This window comes from Centruroides vittatus, unplaced genomic scaffold (genome assembly GCF_030686945.1).
Source record: "Centruroides vittatus isolate TY-2023 unplaced genomic scaffold, ASM3068694v2 scaffold_752, whole genome shotgun sequence".
Taxonomy (NCBI): Eukaryota; Metazoa; Arthropoda; class Arachnida; order Scorpiones; family Buthidae; genus Centruroides; species Centruroides vittatus.
The window spans coordinates 3,476,764-3,492,857 of NW_027122716.1; the positions used below are offsets into that span (position 1 = coordinate 3,476,764).

The 16,094-nt window shown below is 32.6% G+C and overlaps 2 protein-coding genes across 2 annotated transcripts; both read left to right on the forward strand.

Annotated features, from left to right (window-relative positions):
- The first annotated feature begins 1,286 nt into the window (after nt 1-1,286).
- On the forward strand, nt 1,287-3,345 carry LOC136989671 (tRNA (uracil-5-)-methyltransferase homolog A). Its single transcript, XM_067287894.1, has one exon. The coding sequence runs from the start codon at nt 1,407-1,409 to the stop codon at nt 3,183-3,185; it is 1,779 nt and encodes a 592-aa protein (XP_067143995.1). The 5' UTR covers nt 1,287-1,406; the 3' UTR covers nt 3,186-3,345.
- Nucleotides 3,346-13,875: 10,530 nt separating this feature from the next.
- LOC136989666 (protein GVQW3-like) lies at nt 13,876-14,325 on the forward strand. Its single transcript, XM_067287889.1, has one exon. It carries the CDS (start codon nt 13,876-13,878, stop codon nt 14,323-14,325), a length of 450 nt encoding a protein of 149 aa, XP_067143990.1.
- Nucleotides 14,326-16,094: the final 1,769 nt, after the last annotated feature.

Below are 16,094 nucleotides of genomic sequence, written 5' to 3' on the forward strand. Positions count from 1 at the left end.
TGTGCTGAATTTAATACAAAATCAGCTGAACATTTGTGAAGTTGTGGCGAATCTTTAGTTCAGCCAATGAAAATACACAAGCGTCTAGACCCCGAGCGAGTATTAGTTCTAATTTATGCCGCTGCGTAAAATAGCGCTAATAGCCGGACTCGTTTCGTGATATTTTCTGGTGGTAATTACAAATTACGAATGCTTTATTCGTAATTACTATTAGTTAAAAATGAAAGCAAGTTAAGTTATTATATAATTTTATTAAAATTCTAGTTACACTAAAGCATAAAAATTTCAGTAAGTGTTAAACATTTTGTGGTGGAATAATGACATAATACACATTTTACTGTAAACAGTTGGAAGTCTTATAGTGTTCATAACTCAAAATCGACGTTTCGGAGTTATGTCGCTAATGTTCTCAGCAGGTTATAGAATGTCTCCATCACATTTCCACATTTCTTTAACTTGCCCGGTCTTCATATTTGTTACACATCAATCATTTGTGGTACCAGATGAGATACCAACTTCGGCCATCTACAAGTATATAGAATCAAAAGTAGCAGTTGCAACGTCTGTAGGCAAATCTGCCGCAGGATAACATACGGTGTCTGTAAGCTTCCATACTCGACCTATCACCCCACATGTATCCATGCAAAACTAGGTTCTATGGGGTAATAAAGGTTCTTTTAAATTGTACTATTGTTCCACTTGAAATTATCTCTTTGTTATGATATTGTAGTCACTTATACCCTTGTAATTATGTTCGCACTAATAAAGCTTTATTCGATTCCAATGCCTCCGTCTTGGTGCGTAACTTTTGTCTATACATACATATATTTTTAATTAATAACTGCATTTCTTTTTCAAATTTAATTTCATTTTCTAACCCTGGTACAGTGCATCCAGTGCATCCAGCGCATCCCGCCTTTGCATCATCCTGGTTATAATAATACGATGATGTTAATAAATATGTAATATGATGCACATAATTTTTTATTATATATCAATTTTGAATTATAAAAATAGTCTATATTGTATATTATCATTCCAAAATAAAAAATAATTACACGCAGTCGTTTGAATTACATGGTTGTATTTAATTAATGTAAGACATCAACAATTTGTATAAAATATTCATATAAGTTATTAGTTACCTTTTTAATTCTAGAAATATTAATATGGCATAAAATAGTCGTAATAAAATTTCAGTTATTTATAATATATATGTCTTAAATTTATTCTTTCAGTTTCTTAAAAAGTATTTGTATAGCTGGCAACACTTATTAAATGGAAGACACGTGAATACTGTATATTTGTGAACGTGTTTTTGTATTTTCTAATTGAAAAGATATCAACATTGTTTGATATCTTTTCAATTAATAACTGTGTATATCATAACAGCTTTAAAAAATAAAATGGATACAATAGATTCAGGAAACCAACAAGTCTCTGAAATGAAGAGAGACGAACATCCTTTAAACGAAAACATCGAAGATGTTAAAGAAGAAGAAAAAGAATCTGAAAAAATTATTGATCCTTATTTTTATACAAAGAGAGATGAATTTACTTCAGAAATTTTTAAAATTGAAATAGGTAATCTTCCGCCTTTTATTAGATATGGACCATTGAAAAAACTTTTAGGGACTAAACTAAAGTTAAATCCTCATAAAATAAAGACGATTGGAAATTCGCCATTATATTCATTCGTTACATTCAAGTGTGAAGAAGACAGAGAAAAAGCTCTCAATGTTTTGCAAGGATATGAGTGGAAGGGAAGAAAACTGCAAGTTAAGAAAGCAAATCCTATGGCAGATCCTTTAGTAAAGAAAAGAAAGCAAGGTAATGCAGAAGATTCACCTGCAGTAAAAAAAGCTAGAATGGAAGGAAGTGATATACCTATATCGATTCAAATAAAAAATGCTGTTCATCCATTATGGAATTTGCCTTATGAAGAACAACTTAAATCTAAGATGAATCAGATATCTCAGTTTTTAATAAAATTATGTGTACGTATCGAAAAGACAAATACGTACTTGCGGCATTGGGGTCAAAAACAAAAGAAGCTATACGAAGGCATGTGTTGTGAACTATTGCCAATTAAACCTTCTCCGGTCACTAGTGCTTATCGAAATAAATGTGAATTTACTGTTGGAAAGCATCTTGATACTGGAGAGAAAACTGTAGGTTTCAGATTAAATTGCTATAAAAGTGGTTCAATGAGTGTTGCAGAACCTGACGAATGCATAAATATTCCAGAATCAATGTTAAAAGCCGTAAAATCATTTCAAGATTATATAAGATCTTCAGATAAAGATGTTTTCAATCCTGAAACTCATGAAGGTTATTGGAGACAACTTACTGTGAGGACTAGCAAAACTGATGTTTTATTAGTTGTAGTAATGCACCCTCAAAAATTGGAAGAGGAAGAATTACAAAAAGAGAAAGAAGCTTTAGTGGAATATTTTCAGAATGGATTAGGTAAGATGTGTGGAGTGACTTCTCTTTATTTTCAGTCATTTGTGAAAAGAGAATCTAATAAAGATTTAATTATGACACATCTTTGGGGGAAAAAATACATTGAAGAAAATGTGTTAGGATTAAAATTTCAAATAAATCCTGAAGCCTTTTTTCAAGTAAATACATCTGGAGCCGAAGTTCTATATTCAACAATTGCAGAATTAGCTGAAATTGATAATCAAACAACTATTTTAGATATTTGCTGTGGCACTGGTACAATTGGTTTATGTTTAGCAAAAATTGCTCCTAAAGTTATTGGTATTGAAATGTGTTCTCAAGCAATAGAAAATGCAAAATCAAATGCACAAATAAATAATATAAATAATGTTGAGTTTGTATGTGGGAAAGCTGAAGATTTTATTCAAACTGTCCTTCAAAAAGCAGATACAGAAAATATTGTTGCCATTGTAGATCCACCTAGAGCAGGACTTAATTCCAAAGTTCTTAAATTCATAAGGGCAAATGAGAAGCTTAAAAAACTTATATACATTGCTTGTAATCCAGATGGTGCTATTCAGAATTTTGTTGATTTGTGTCGTCTTGTATCTAATAATTACAGAGGAGAATCATTTGTCCCAACTAAAGCAGTGGTTGTTGATTTGTTTCCACACACTAATCATTGTGAATTGATAATTGTGTTTGAAAGATACAGCAAAACTAAGGAGAATAATGCTTAATATCATTTTACAAGTTTGTTAGAAATTTTTATATCATTGAATCAGCATATTATTCAATAATATATTTAGAATTTTTATAATTTAACTCATTTTTAAATATGTTCAGATCATAAATTGTATGATGATATTGATTTAATATTATTAAAAGAAGAATTTGTAATTGGACTTTTGATTATGCAATTATCATAAGCAATTAAAATTTGTTTTGTTTATTCATTTTAATCCATACAAAAAATATATTTTTGGTCTGTTTATATATATATATAAACAGACCAAAAATGTATATACAGTAGAGCGTTGTTTATCCGAATCAATTGGGACTGGGGTTGTTCGAATAACTGATTTTTCAGATAATCGATTATGTACAAAAAAATATATTAACCTATCCGATGTTGAAATTTTTCTCCATTGCGTGTCGCTTCGTGTTCAATTTTCATATATTTTAAGCCCAACGAAAATTTTTATAATAATAATCGAGGCTATTGTATCGTTAAAAATTGTTTCTTTATTTTGCACAAACAAAATTAATTTATTGAAAAATATAAAAACAAAAAAATTATACTTTAGAAATTAATCTAGAATCAAAAACGTTTGATTCAGCACGACACAGTCCGACTGGAAATCGTTCAGTTGACTGGCTTTCGGATAAACTGCGCTCTACTGTATATATATATACCATATAAAATTTTTAAAAAATTTAACCAAAGTGAATTTATTAATTTTTCTCGATTAAAAGTTTTTTAATCACATTCCAAGTGATCATAATAGGGGAAAAAAGTGATCACGTGACATAGGTGTCGCGCATATCGATACGGTTGTAAACAAGCTGTTCCGTTCGAAGGATAGCTTACTTTATAATAATGGAAGAACGAAAATATTTTTTAGGAAGGTTAACAACGGTACAATTAAAGGAAGAATTAAAAAAGTACAATGCCAAGTTAGCTGATAGAAAAGCCGATTTAATAGAAAGGTAAGTTAAAATAATCTACAACTATATTTTTATCGTTAATTATTACATTTATAATTTCAAGTCCTTATAACTATTACATGATAAGGTAACTTACCAGTACATGAAAGTTTTAAGGATAAGATTTCACAAAATGCACATTTTTCATCGATAAAAACATTTAAAGATCAGTAAAGTTGTCATTGATTCCTTTCACATTTGTCTAACCAATACATAAGGTCAAAACTTTAATTAAAATAAATTTTTTTTCCTTTGGAATATGGTCATGTACCGAGCCTGATATATTATAACCAATTTATACCAGTATCTGAAATGTTAACTGTACCAACAGGTTATCACTGTAATTTAAAACAATCAACACAAACAAAACTATGTTCTATGAAGAGATATATATCTCTTCATAGAACATAGATATAAGAGATATATATCTGAATCTTTTACCAAGAGAAAACAATATTTGGAGTATTTAAAATAAATATAATCAAAATGTCTTTTTTATTGGTCACAAGTCTTCTTGTTTCAATAATTTAATGCAATAAGACTAATTTCTTCACCAATAAACTTTTTGTACAAGTGAATTTTTTCCCATTTTCTTTTACTAAATTTGGCATACACTATATATATGCATATTTAGGTGCTTGTCAATACTGTTCAGTTACCTTATACTGTTTATTTTTATATTATATGTAATATATTAAGGTAAGAATATAATATATAATAATAATTTTTGCCTTTCCTGTCAATGAGACAGAAAAAACTGAATAAAATATTGGTGATCATATGTTAACTAGTTATTAAACTTGTTTACAATAATTTTCAGGTTACTGGCATTCATATGAGAGGAATCAGGAAACTCATAATTTTTCTATATCCTGTGATAGCTCTCCTGAACTCAAACTTCCTAATTCATCTGAATATAAGGATCTCTCTCCAAGTTTACAAATACCAGTTTTGATGTAAGCTGCCGACATATGGGGGCAATTAGTTAATTGCACGTCAGGAAAAACCTAGGGACCGATCGTATGTGGGTGGTGGCGGCAGAGGCAAAGATGACAAGTGTCTTACAATAACCGTTTATTTTAACCTCAAAACAAACTTACAAGGTAGGCCTACAGTACAAGATGCGATCTAGATCGTCTGCAGCAGAAGGCGCTCCGGATGACGGCGATCGGAGAATGCTGTCGGAGTCGTCGGTAAAGCCCTGGGGCAGTCGGGTAGGAGAGTCCGATGGGGTCGGTGACGGACGTCGGCGAAGGAGTAGGTGGCTGGTTGGAGTACCGTCGTCCACTTCCTGGTAGAAAGCTCCGTCGTTCTCCCTTCTGACCTTGATACGGGAGTTTTTATGCGATTTTCCCCCGAATCTTCCCTCTTGATTGGTCTTAAGTCCCTTTTTCCTTTTTTCGATTGGTCAGTCTACTGTTTCTAAGCAAGACGAAAACCAAATTCGGCCGGGGACGGCGCCCGGGCGTTGACAGCTATTCACATAATTTACACAGTTTGCCCCCCTCTCGCGGACATCGGGCTGAACCGATCCGCCAACGTTCTGCGGCTGCCCCCCCTTTCGCGACGATCCCGGGCTCATATGGTCTAGCAGGTGTCCTTGACCATCTGTCTCTCTTCTTACTCCCCTTTTTTTGTTAATTGTTTACATCTCGACTCTTGTATACGAGCACCGCGACATTCCCTTCGTCGTTTATTACCGCGTTGTGTTTGTTTTAGAAGAAACGCTTTACAGATGTCCGGTTTATAGCCCGATGCGCGTTCTTGCTCCGATTGACTTTCCGAAATTTCCCGAGGTAGCGATCTTGTAAACAACCGAATTCTCGGCGCCATTTTAGGATCTTCACATTGACTATAGATACAATTGATGCCTACATGGAGATGTCAGATCAAAGAATGCCACTGTCTGCTGTGCAGATGTATTTTAATGAATTCTTATTAACAATAAGAGGAACAAAAGAAAAAAAATTTTCATATTTTAAAGGTAATGTAAAATCTGAATTAACCAAGGGGAACACATATTATACAGACTTAGTAATTACAGATGATGGGGATATAGAAAATGCAATATGTGAATGTACAGCAGGTAAAGGGCCTAAAGTGTATTGCAAACATGTATGTGTAACACTATTGGCAATAGAAGAATACGGAAGAACAGGCAATTATAAGTGTCACAAAACATGCACTCAGGTTCTGCAAACATTCCATCAGCCTACCCACCAACATAAAGGTTCCCCAATTAAGGCTAGTGAGCTTCCATTTCATTTATTTAAGAAGAGAGGAATGAAGAGGAAACGATTGGAAGACATGAAATTTGACCCTAGACTATCTGGCAGTTCAATCTCTGATTATACAAACTTTGTTATTAATTTGGCAATGAACATGCAAAGTGGTTGTGCAATACCGATATTGCAATTAAGGCAACCAGCAAACATGAGGGCTTTAGAGTCAGATCATGATTATTGCAAAAGCACAATGTCCGAAATATTTTTAAAAGCTTTATGGATGATGATAAAATAGAAGTTAAATGTCCTTACTCCAGTTTTAAACTTCCTGTGAATGTGCAAAATGTGCCATGTTAATCTTCCACTGTAATACCACTGTAATCTTCTCTGACAGCCGCTCACTCATCCAGGCTATGGCCAACGTCTCATTCTCATCACCCCCTATCATCATCGATCTCACGGCTATTGTCAGCACCCACACGGCGCCCATTGTCATCGGTTGGACACCGGGCCATACCAACATTCTGATCAACAAGGCGGCCGACAAAGTGGCCCGCTGCAACCCGTTCTGTGGCTCCATCTGGAAACCCCTCACACCACGTGACCTCACCAGATCCTTGCAGGACACCACCATCGGCACCCTGACGGATTCCTGGTCAGTAGCGCTCCGCAACAAAGGCCAGGACCACCTACGCCTATTCACCCCCTGGAGGTACAGTTGCGCGTCGTCTCGCCATGTGGAAATGCTCTTGGCCCGGCTCCGGACCGAGACTGCCCCATTATATGCTTTCCTTTACTCATGGCACCTACATGACTCCCTGGGGTGCCCCCATTGTGGCACAGCGGAAGCTACACTTCATTACTGGTTACATTGCCCCAAATACACTATAGCCTGCAAGGACCTAGGCAACACAATGACCCTAAACATGTCTCTGGTGCGCACGCTGACACCTATCTACTGGCTGCCGGTCTTCTCCATCACTCCTAGTCAACATGTGGTGGCTCTGGAGCGCTACATTAGCCTCACTAGCCGTTTCGCTTAGCAACTGGCAGCGTCGGTCGGGGAAAGAGCCGCAAAGGCTATAATCTCCATATTAAATTGAAGAAGAAGAAGAAGACGAACCTGTAATCACGAACACCATCGTTTATGAGAGTATAGAATTTGAAGTTTGTCTTTCGGTTAACAGTCATTCGAAAGTGTGGAAAAGTTTTGTTTTGTGTCAAGTTTACGTTAATTCGATCAGGGATCAATATAACTTGAAAGTGAACTGGATTATATAGTAAGTTCGAAAGACAGTTTTACGATCGTTAATGCTTGGTTGACCTTTTAATTTGATAGTAAAAATTTTCAAAGTGGCAACGAAGAAAGAGAAGATTGTTGAATACTTCGAAAGAAATAAGCCTTTAGAAGATGACAAAGAAAATAAGAAGAAATCCGATAAAAGATTATCCGTCGAACGAATTTATCAGAAAAAGACTCAACTTGAGCACATTTTGTTGAGACCAGATACATATATTGGCTCAGTTGAACCAGTTACTCAGTCTATGTGGGTTTACAATGGCCCGGAAACTGGGATGGTACTTCGTGATATTAGTTTCGTTCCTGGACTTTACAAAATTTTTGACAAAATATTATTATTTATTGCGAAATTTTGCCGCCCGGGGCGGGCCGCCCCTGCCACCCCCACTACGCTACGCCATGTTTATATAATAATTTTCTAAATTTCTTTATTTTTCATGTATATTTTGAGGGTCATGTGACTCTCATCACAGTCTGATATCGAAATGTCCACTAAAAAGGCCTGACAATAGTATGGAAAGACAAAGAATTCTGTAACAAGGTTTCCATCTGTCTCTAGATAGTAAACAAAGATGCTGTTGCATGCTGTTGTGCTTGTTTCATGTCGTTGATATTTCCTAGTGGTCTGTTTCGGACATCTAGAGTCTGATAATTGTGTGCATGTGCCTTGACACCACCTGTCAGTTCAGAATAGCCCAGATGGCAGGCAATTTGGTAAAACAGCCATCCTACTTCCCTCTGTCTAATGATGCAATCTTTCACAGATTCTATCAGTTGTTGTAATTTCTTTGACTGCATCATACAGGAATGCCTGGCCTTTGAAGACCACCAAACAACAGATACACCGAAACTTCTGAAGACAGCAAGCCTCTGTGAGCCTTTTTAATTAAGATATTGAGATAATAATTTTAAGATGACATTATCTGGCATGCAATCAGATCACACCTGTAATCACTTACATAATTATCTGAGACATAGCTGTATGCTTAGTTTTTCAATAATCAGACATTTTTATCTGGATATGTAACTTTTTGTCAATAAATGTATATAATGTAAAAAAAAACATTCAAATTTTCCCCCAAGTAATAATCCTGTACAACATATAGAAGATATTCTTGATTAGAAACAAAGATCATGAATGATATAAATTAAAAATGGATTCAAAATAAATCTATAAGAATCAATATATTGCTATCTCTTATATCAAATTTAATGAAGCACTGTCTAGAAGGTTGAAAATTGTTATAAAAACTAAAGAATATTCAACAAAATATTAATTTCCATAGAATGTTTAAATTTATTAAATAGAATTATGTAATATTTTAAAGATTATTGTAATATTTTTTTAGTATCTTTCATCATGTACTTAATTATATTTTATTTATTAAATACGTCAGTTTAAAAGAATAAAATTATGTATTAAAATCATTCAAAATAATTTATTCGTCATTCAATTAAATAGTTACATATAGCTGGAAAAGTACCATAGTAATATTTACTACTATAGTGCTTCTTGTCTAGATTAAATTATAAATATGCTGTTTAGTTTATGTACCAATTCGAGTATCAAAAGACCATTGTCAAGAAAGACAAGGGAAACTTCAATATGGTTTATGTGGTAGTCTATGTAAATTTGATTGTATATGTAAGTTGTAAATTTATATCAATTAGTGAATGTGTAAAGCTTAAAATGATTGTGTTTTAATTTTATTAATGCTACTAGAATAAGTTGGCTAAAGAGGGACTTTGTCTGAAATGCATACCAACGAAGAAAACTTTAACCAGTAGCTTTTTTATTTAGAAATGCTATGTAAAAATAGCAAACACCAATAATGGATCTTCTTTATCCCATATCCTGGGAAATAAACACTAACAGAAATTCCAAAAATCATCAACAAATTGAAAATAATATTAAAATAAATCAAAACATCAAATTAAAAATGCTCCAAATGAAAAACAACACTGAATTAATTCAAATCTACGACATAATAAAATTTTTAAAAGGAAACAATAGTTGAAAAACTACTACTAAAAAAATCTATGATAAAAACAATTCCTGCATGAAGATTTATCCTAGAAGTGCTTCCCACAAAAACTCTCTACAAAATTGGAAGAAAAAAAATACATGCACTAGGTCTAAATGCAATAAAGCTGAAACTGTCCATCACATCATCTATGAATGCTTTATTGAACTAGAACATTTATTACTTGAAAAAATCTTATTAAATTTTACCTCTTCACAGTGACAATAAAGATCACTAAACGATTATAAATTTGCAGATGTAGAAAACATTACAATAAAAAGCAAACATCTCCGAAACCAAAACAAAAATCCTGGAAGCACTAGAACAAACAATATATGTTCACCAAAAGTGAATTTAATACACTGTATGAAAACAGAAAATAAGATATGGAATAAAGAAGAAAACTTAAAATAATTGAAAACTACATATAGGCCCTATGCAATGAGAACAAATGGATGCGTGTGCAAATGAATAATGGTGTCAACTTACAAAACAGTAGACAAAACTATTGCTCATACAAAATAATTTTAACTAAATCCAAGGAAAATTAATGTAACTGAAAAAATTACATTTATCTAAAGTTTTAATTTTATAAGTTCCATCCTCATTCTATTTCTTATATCAATGTAAGCATTTACTAAAAATAGAAAAGAGCTGAATGATACTGAGAGATACAAATACATACAACGGACAGATGACATTTTGCCACATTTAACATGAAAACTTGTAATTTGATAAATTCTTAACTTGATAAATTGTAGCTTGATATACTTTTAATTTCTAATTTGATAAATGGATTAATACCATCTGTGAAAGATGACAGTATTCCATTAATTGAAAAAAATAGTTATTCCAAAACAACAACAGTTTTCATTCAACATTTTTAATATTTAACATAAGATTGCTTTATAAATCTACTAAATCTACTATATATTTCAAATAACTTGGTGAATTAAAACGATAATTTATACATAGAATAGGACAGGCTTAGCCAACCTGCGGCCCATCACGTTAAATTGTGTGGCCTGCTAGGTGATATTATATATCTATTAAATGTGTATACCAAAACAATTAAATAAATGAAAATTTGCATGTGTCATTGTTATAATGCGCAAGTGCGAGTACAAACTCTTGGTATAATAAAATCTTATTTGCTTTGTATTTGTTTTACTTTTTTAAAAGCACGTTTGCCTAAATTGTGGCCCACCGTAATGTTACACGTGATAAAAATGGCCTGCAAAACAATTTGTGTTGGCCAGTCCTGGAATAGAAAAACAATTCATAAAATTTATCACAATCTCCCATTTGTATGAAAAAATATAATCAATATAATTATCATAATTTAATCTTATTACTAAAGACTCATTAATGTGTATTGTAAGATATTTTAATAGATTGCTTTTTCTAATATTATTATTATTATTATTATTATTATTATACTAAAGCAGGGCTTCTTAAACTGTGGGTTACAATCCTTTTTGAATTATATAACTAAATGCGAGGGTTGAAAAAATTTTGACAACAGTAAAATTTTTTACTACATATTTAATAAATTGTTAAATAATATATATATAGATTATTTTACAATTTATTAAAGAAAAACATATTTGCAAAGTAATGAGATGGATGTGCTTGTTTATTTTTACATAAAGAATTAAATCTTGGCTGAATATTTGATATTATGGTATGTAGGACATCTTCAATGTTTTCAGTATTAACCAATGTTTTGCTTTTATATATATATATATATATATCAAAGAATTGTTTTGGAATAAACTGTTTTATTTGTATACCTATTTTATATACCTATATACTGGGGGGGTCATGTAAAATTATCTCCAGTAAAAGAGGGTGCTGAATGAAAAAGTTTAAGCTCTGTACTAAAGGAAATTGAATTGCTTGTTTCTTGTATAAAGTGTTAATTTTGTTTTCAAAATGGCAAAATCTTTTATTTTGAGTAAAAGCAAATTCTCAATCATTTCCTAAATTTAATAACCTCTATGTAATCAAATATGTAGTTCTTTTTAAATCAGTGATATAGATCATATGTAAAATCTTAGAAAAATATGGCAAAATGGGATTTTGAGATATATTACATTATTGAATTCATCCTTACAATAAGAGATTCAATAAATATAGAATACTTGTTAAATTTCAATTTTGATGTTTATTGGCTTATTATGGTAATGAAATCTGAATAAAATACAATTGGAAAAACTTTTATATTATCAATATAATTAAATACAGCATTAATAAATTTGTGTATCTATCTTATTCTAAAAATCTATACCAATTGCCTATTTTACCTTCAGATTTGTTCATGTGTAGATGTGTGTAAACAGATTTAGATGACAACTATCAAGCTACTTTTCTTTTGTATCTTCTGATAATAGACTTGATTGCCTGAAAGTACTAGAAAAACTGTTACTTAATGTAAGTGAACTCCAATTATGCAGATTTTATTATTAGTACCAACAAATATTCTGTATTCAATATGTTTATGTATAAAATTTTGAATGTCTTATTCATTAACACAAATTTTATTTAACTGCATTGACAAATTTTTAATTTGGCAATTTAATATTTTATGTAGCGATGCCACAAATATTTGGCTACTATTCAGTATTCAGCCTATTTGGCTACTTTTTTCATATTCGATATTCGGCCAAATAGTACCCAACATTCGGCTGAATACCGAATACCAAATACCAAATTTTGGAAAAAAAAAGACACATGTTACTCAAAAATATATTTATTTTAATCACAAATTATTACATTTAGTACTTAAAATCTATCAGTGGTAAGTTGTGATGAATAAAAACAATTTTTTCGGCATTTGTTGATAGCAAATAATTGCGCTTTTCCTCATAAACTATACCTGCTTCTGAAAATAGCCTCTCACTATATACACTACTGCCGGGAGACGATAGATAAATCTTAGCGAATTCTGTCAGGCTTGGATACTGTTTTGCGTTTGCTGACTACCACTTGTAAAGGTATGCCGTCTGATCTAGATGAGTTTGATGAGTTTTCATATAAAAATCAAACTCATTTGCAATAGCACTTTTCTTCTCCACATCCTCATTATTTTGCATATTTTCTGTAGAGACTTCCTCAAAACAGTTCCAGAAACTGTCGTGTATTTCAATGATTTTATCATTTTCATTGATATTTCCTTTCTTATGAGTGGAGAAGAATCATCATCAGTACTAGTAAACTCATCACAACTAATTTTAAGAGCTTCTAAAAGAACTTTTTGTTTTATTCTTTGTGTTTGAACTAATCCCAGAAAACTGGTTTTGAAACATGGGTCAAGAACCAGATATTTGTCATTCTCATCAAAGTTGAACTGTATTTCAAATTCAACTTGTGTTTCAAGCTCAAATTGTGTTAATAATAGTCATAAGGACTATTAGTAACACAATTTGATGTAACAATGAACATAATGCGTGTCGTGACACGATTTACTCACAAATAAAACAAATGCACCCGCAGCATCGCTACCGCACCTACCACAATGAGACAGGTCGTAACTTGTCACAAGCGGAATGTACACATATTTTGCCGAATATTCGGCCACTGAATACTCAGCACTTCAGCCGAGAGCGTAGCTGAATATCCGGTATTCGGCAAAATCACTATTCGTGGCATCACTAATTTTATGTACAGTACCATATTTTAAAGTTAGTAAAATAAAAATTATTTAATAACAGAATAAAGTTAAATTTTAAAACAAAAGATTTTAAGAAGTAAATCCTTATAAATATTTAAATTTTTCCAAAACAAAAACAAAAAAACATTTTCATTTATTTCTAAAAAGGAATTGATTTTCTGTTTACTGTATTTGTATTTAAAACTAATTTCTATTTGTTTCTTTCCAGCATCGATACAGAATTATTTAATATAAGTTACATATACGAGGGCTGTTCGGAAAGTTTGCAGCCTTGCCTATATGCGGCGCTGCGATCAATTTAATTTTTGGCGGGAATAATTCAGTCATCTTTGCTAAAGATACGATACGAATTTCCGCTTGATTTGTCGTAAAGTTTTTTCACAACAGCTTATCAGATAGTCAGTGTGCACATGCTTTGTCAAAAATGGAAAAAATGGAGACTCGTGCAGTCATAAAATACCTGACGAAAAAAAGTTGACACCATCTCAAATCAAAGCTGACATGGATGAAGTTTTGGGAGAGTCTGCTCCTTCATACACCACTGTGAAAAAATGGATAGCCCTTTTTAAATCTGGCAGAGAGAGTGTGGAAGATGACCCTCACAGTGGACGGCCGTCAACTGCCGTCAATGAAGAAAATATCGACAAAGTCCACGATTTGGTGTTAGCAGATCGCTGTTTGAAAACGCGTGAGATAGCTGAGACAACAGGCATCTCTGTCGACCGAGTGCACCCCATCCTAACCGAAAATTTGGGTACGACGAAGGTCTCGGCAAGATGGGTGCCGCATCTGCTGACTGCCGAGCAAAAACGTGTTCGCACTTTGATGTCAAAGGAGTGTTTGGACTTCTACCAGAAAAACCCACAGGATTTCTTGCGTCGGTTTGTGACTACTGACGAAACGTGGATCCACTACTACACTCCTGAAACAAAAGAACAGTCGAAGCAATGAAAACACCACAGTTCGCCATCACCAAAGAAGGCAAAGACAGTTCCATCAGCGGGGGAAAGTGATGGCCTCGATTTTTTGGGATGCTAAGGGAATCATCATTATTGACTACCTAGAAAGAGGAAAGACCATCAATGCTGTCTATTTCTGTGAACTTTTGGAAAAACTGAAGAAAGAAATCGAAGAAAAGAGGCCACACTTGAAAAAGAAAAAGATTCTGTTCCACCACGATAATGCACCTGCACATTCCGCCAGAATCACCGAACAAAAGGTAAACGAACTTCGCTTCCAATTAGTTCTACATCCACTGTACTCACCTAATTTGGCCCCAGTGACTTCCACCTTTTTCCAAACCTAAAAAAATTTTTGGCTGGAAAGAGATTCCACTCAAATGACGAAGTCATCTCTGAAGTGAATGAGTATTTTGCACACCTTGACAAATCGACCTATTGTGATGGCATATAAAAGCTAGAACATCGCTGAAATAAGTGCATTGCTAATAAAGGAAACTATATTGAAAAATAAAAAAGTTTTAACATTATTTTGTTTGTTGTTCTATTTGAGGCCGCAAACTTTCCGAACAGCCCTCGTATTATGTAATGTTGCTTTTTGATAAGTAATTTGCAATCAATATTTTGTCTGTCAGATGTTAAATTTTACTAATATGATTTAATTTTATTGCTTAAACAATAACATTTGTAGATGAGTTCTAAAAGAAATTTACATTTTCTTTCAAAATTTGATTTTACAAATCTTATGTTTGGCATTATAGTTCTTTAAATTGAGTTTATAATGTTTAATTTAATTTATGTGTTTTAAAATTTCAATTGTGCTATTCTTGATTTATTATAATTATTTGCTAAAACTGAATCATCATTTACAGCAAATAATTTATATTCTATATTTAAGTATCTTTCATCTTTAGATCTAAACTTGTTTTTAATTGCAATACTAAATTATTTTAAAAATTTCAATTACAGTTATCAGTAAATAACAATGTAAATTCAATTAATTGTAATTGAATTATCTTTTAGTCAAATTATAGTGTATCAAAACTCATAATTCAAACATTAGAGAGTGGTAGAACACAATAGACAAACACAAATCACCCTACAATGCATGCTCGGAATTCGAGCACTTCCCAGCGAATGAAATAAAAATGCCGTTCACAGCAGCCATTGTCATTTGTGCTGTGGATTACTGATGAGATAGATACATATACAAAACAGGAGAAGGCAGGTATGCATTATATGTACAGTACAGGGCTGCAGATGAAAATGCAAATGAAGCCCAAAGATTGTACCAAGACTGTTTTCTGACAAGATGCATGCCAGATTCAAGAACCTTCTAGTAATTGCACCAGCAACTCTGCAAAAAGGGCTCGTTTTATGAGCAGTTGCTGAAATAAAATGTCGAATAAAACATTTTTCTTAAATTTATCAGGTTTCTTTCATTTCTTTTCTGTCATTCTTGTTTATCATCATTTCATTACACAGAAATTACTGCCCTCTAGTGCATCACTGTTCAAGTTCCAAGCATGCATTGTAAGGGGATTTGTACTTGTCTAATTGTGTTCTATCATCCCTTAGCATTTGTACCATGAGTTTTGATACACCCTGTATTAAAGTTTCATGATAAAACATATCAAGAAAGTGAAATACAGAATCATCTGATCACTGATTTATAATTTGTATTATTTACTTATACAATATTGTGTAGATGCTAAAACTAGTGTAATTTCAAGTGATTTTATTACATATTATTTACAAACT

Bases quoted from the DNA above. Each gene is read 5' to 3' on its own strand.
- LOC136989671 (XM_067287894.1), top strand. From the start codon at position 1,407: ATGGATACAATAGATTCAGGAAACCAACAAGTCTCTGAAATGAAGAGA.
- LOC136989666 (XM_067287889.1), top strand. From the start codon at position 13,876: ATGGATGAAGTTTTGGGAGAGTCTGCTCCTTCATACACCACTGTGAAA.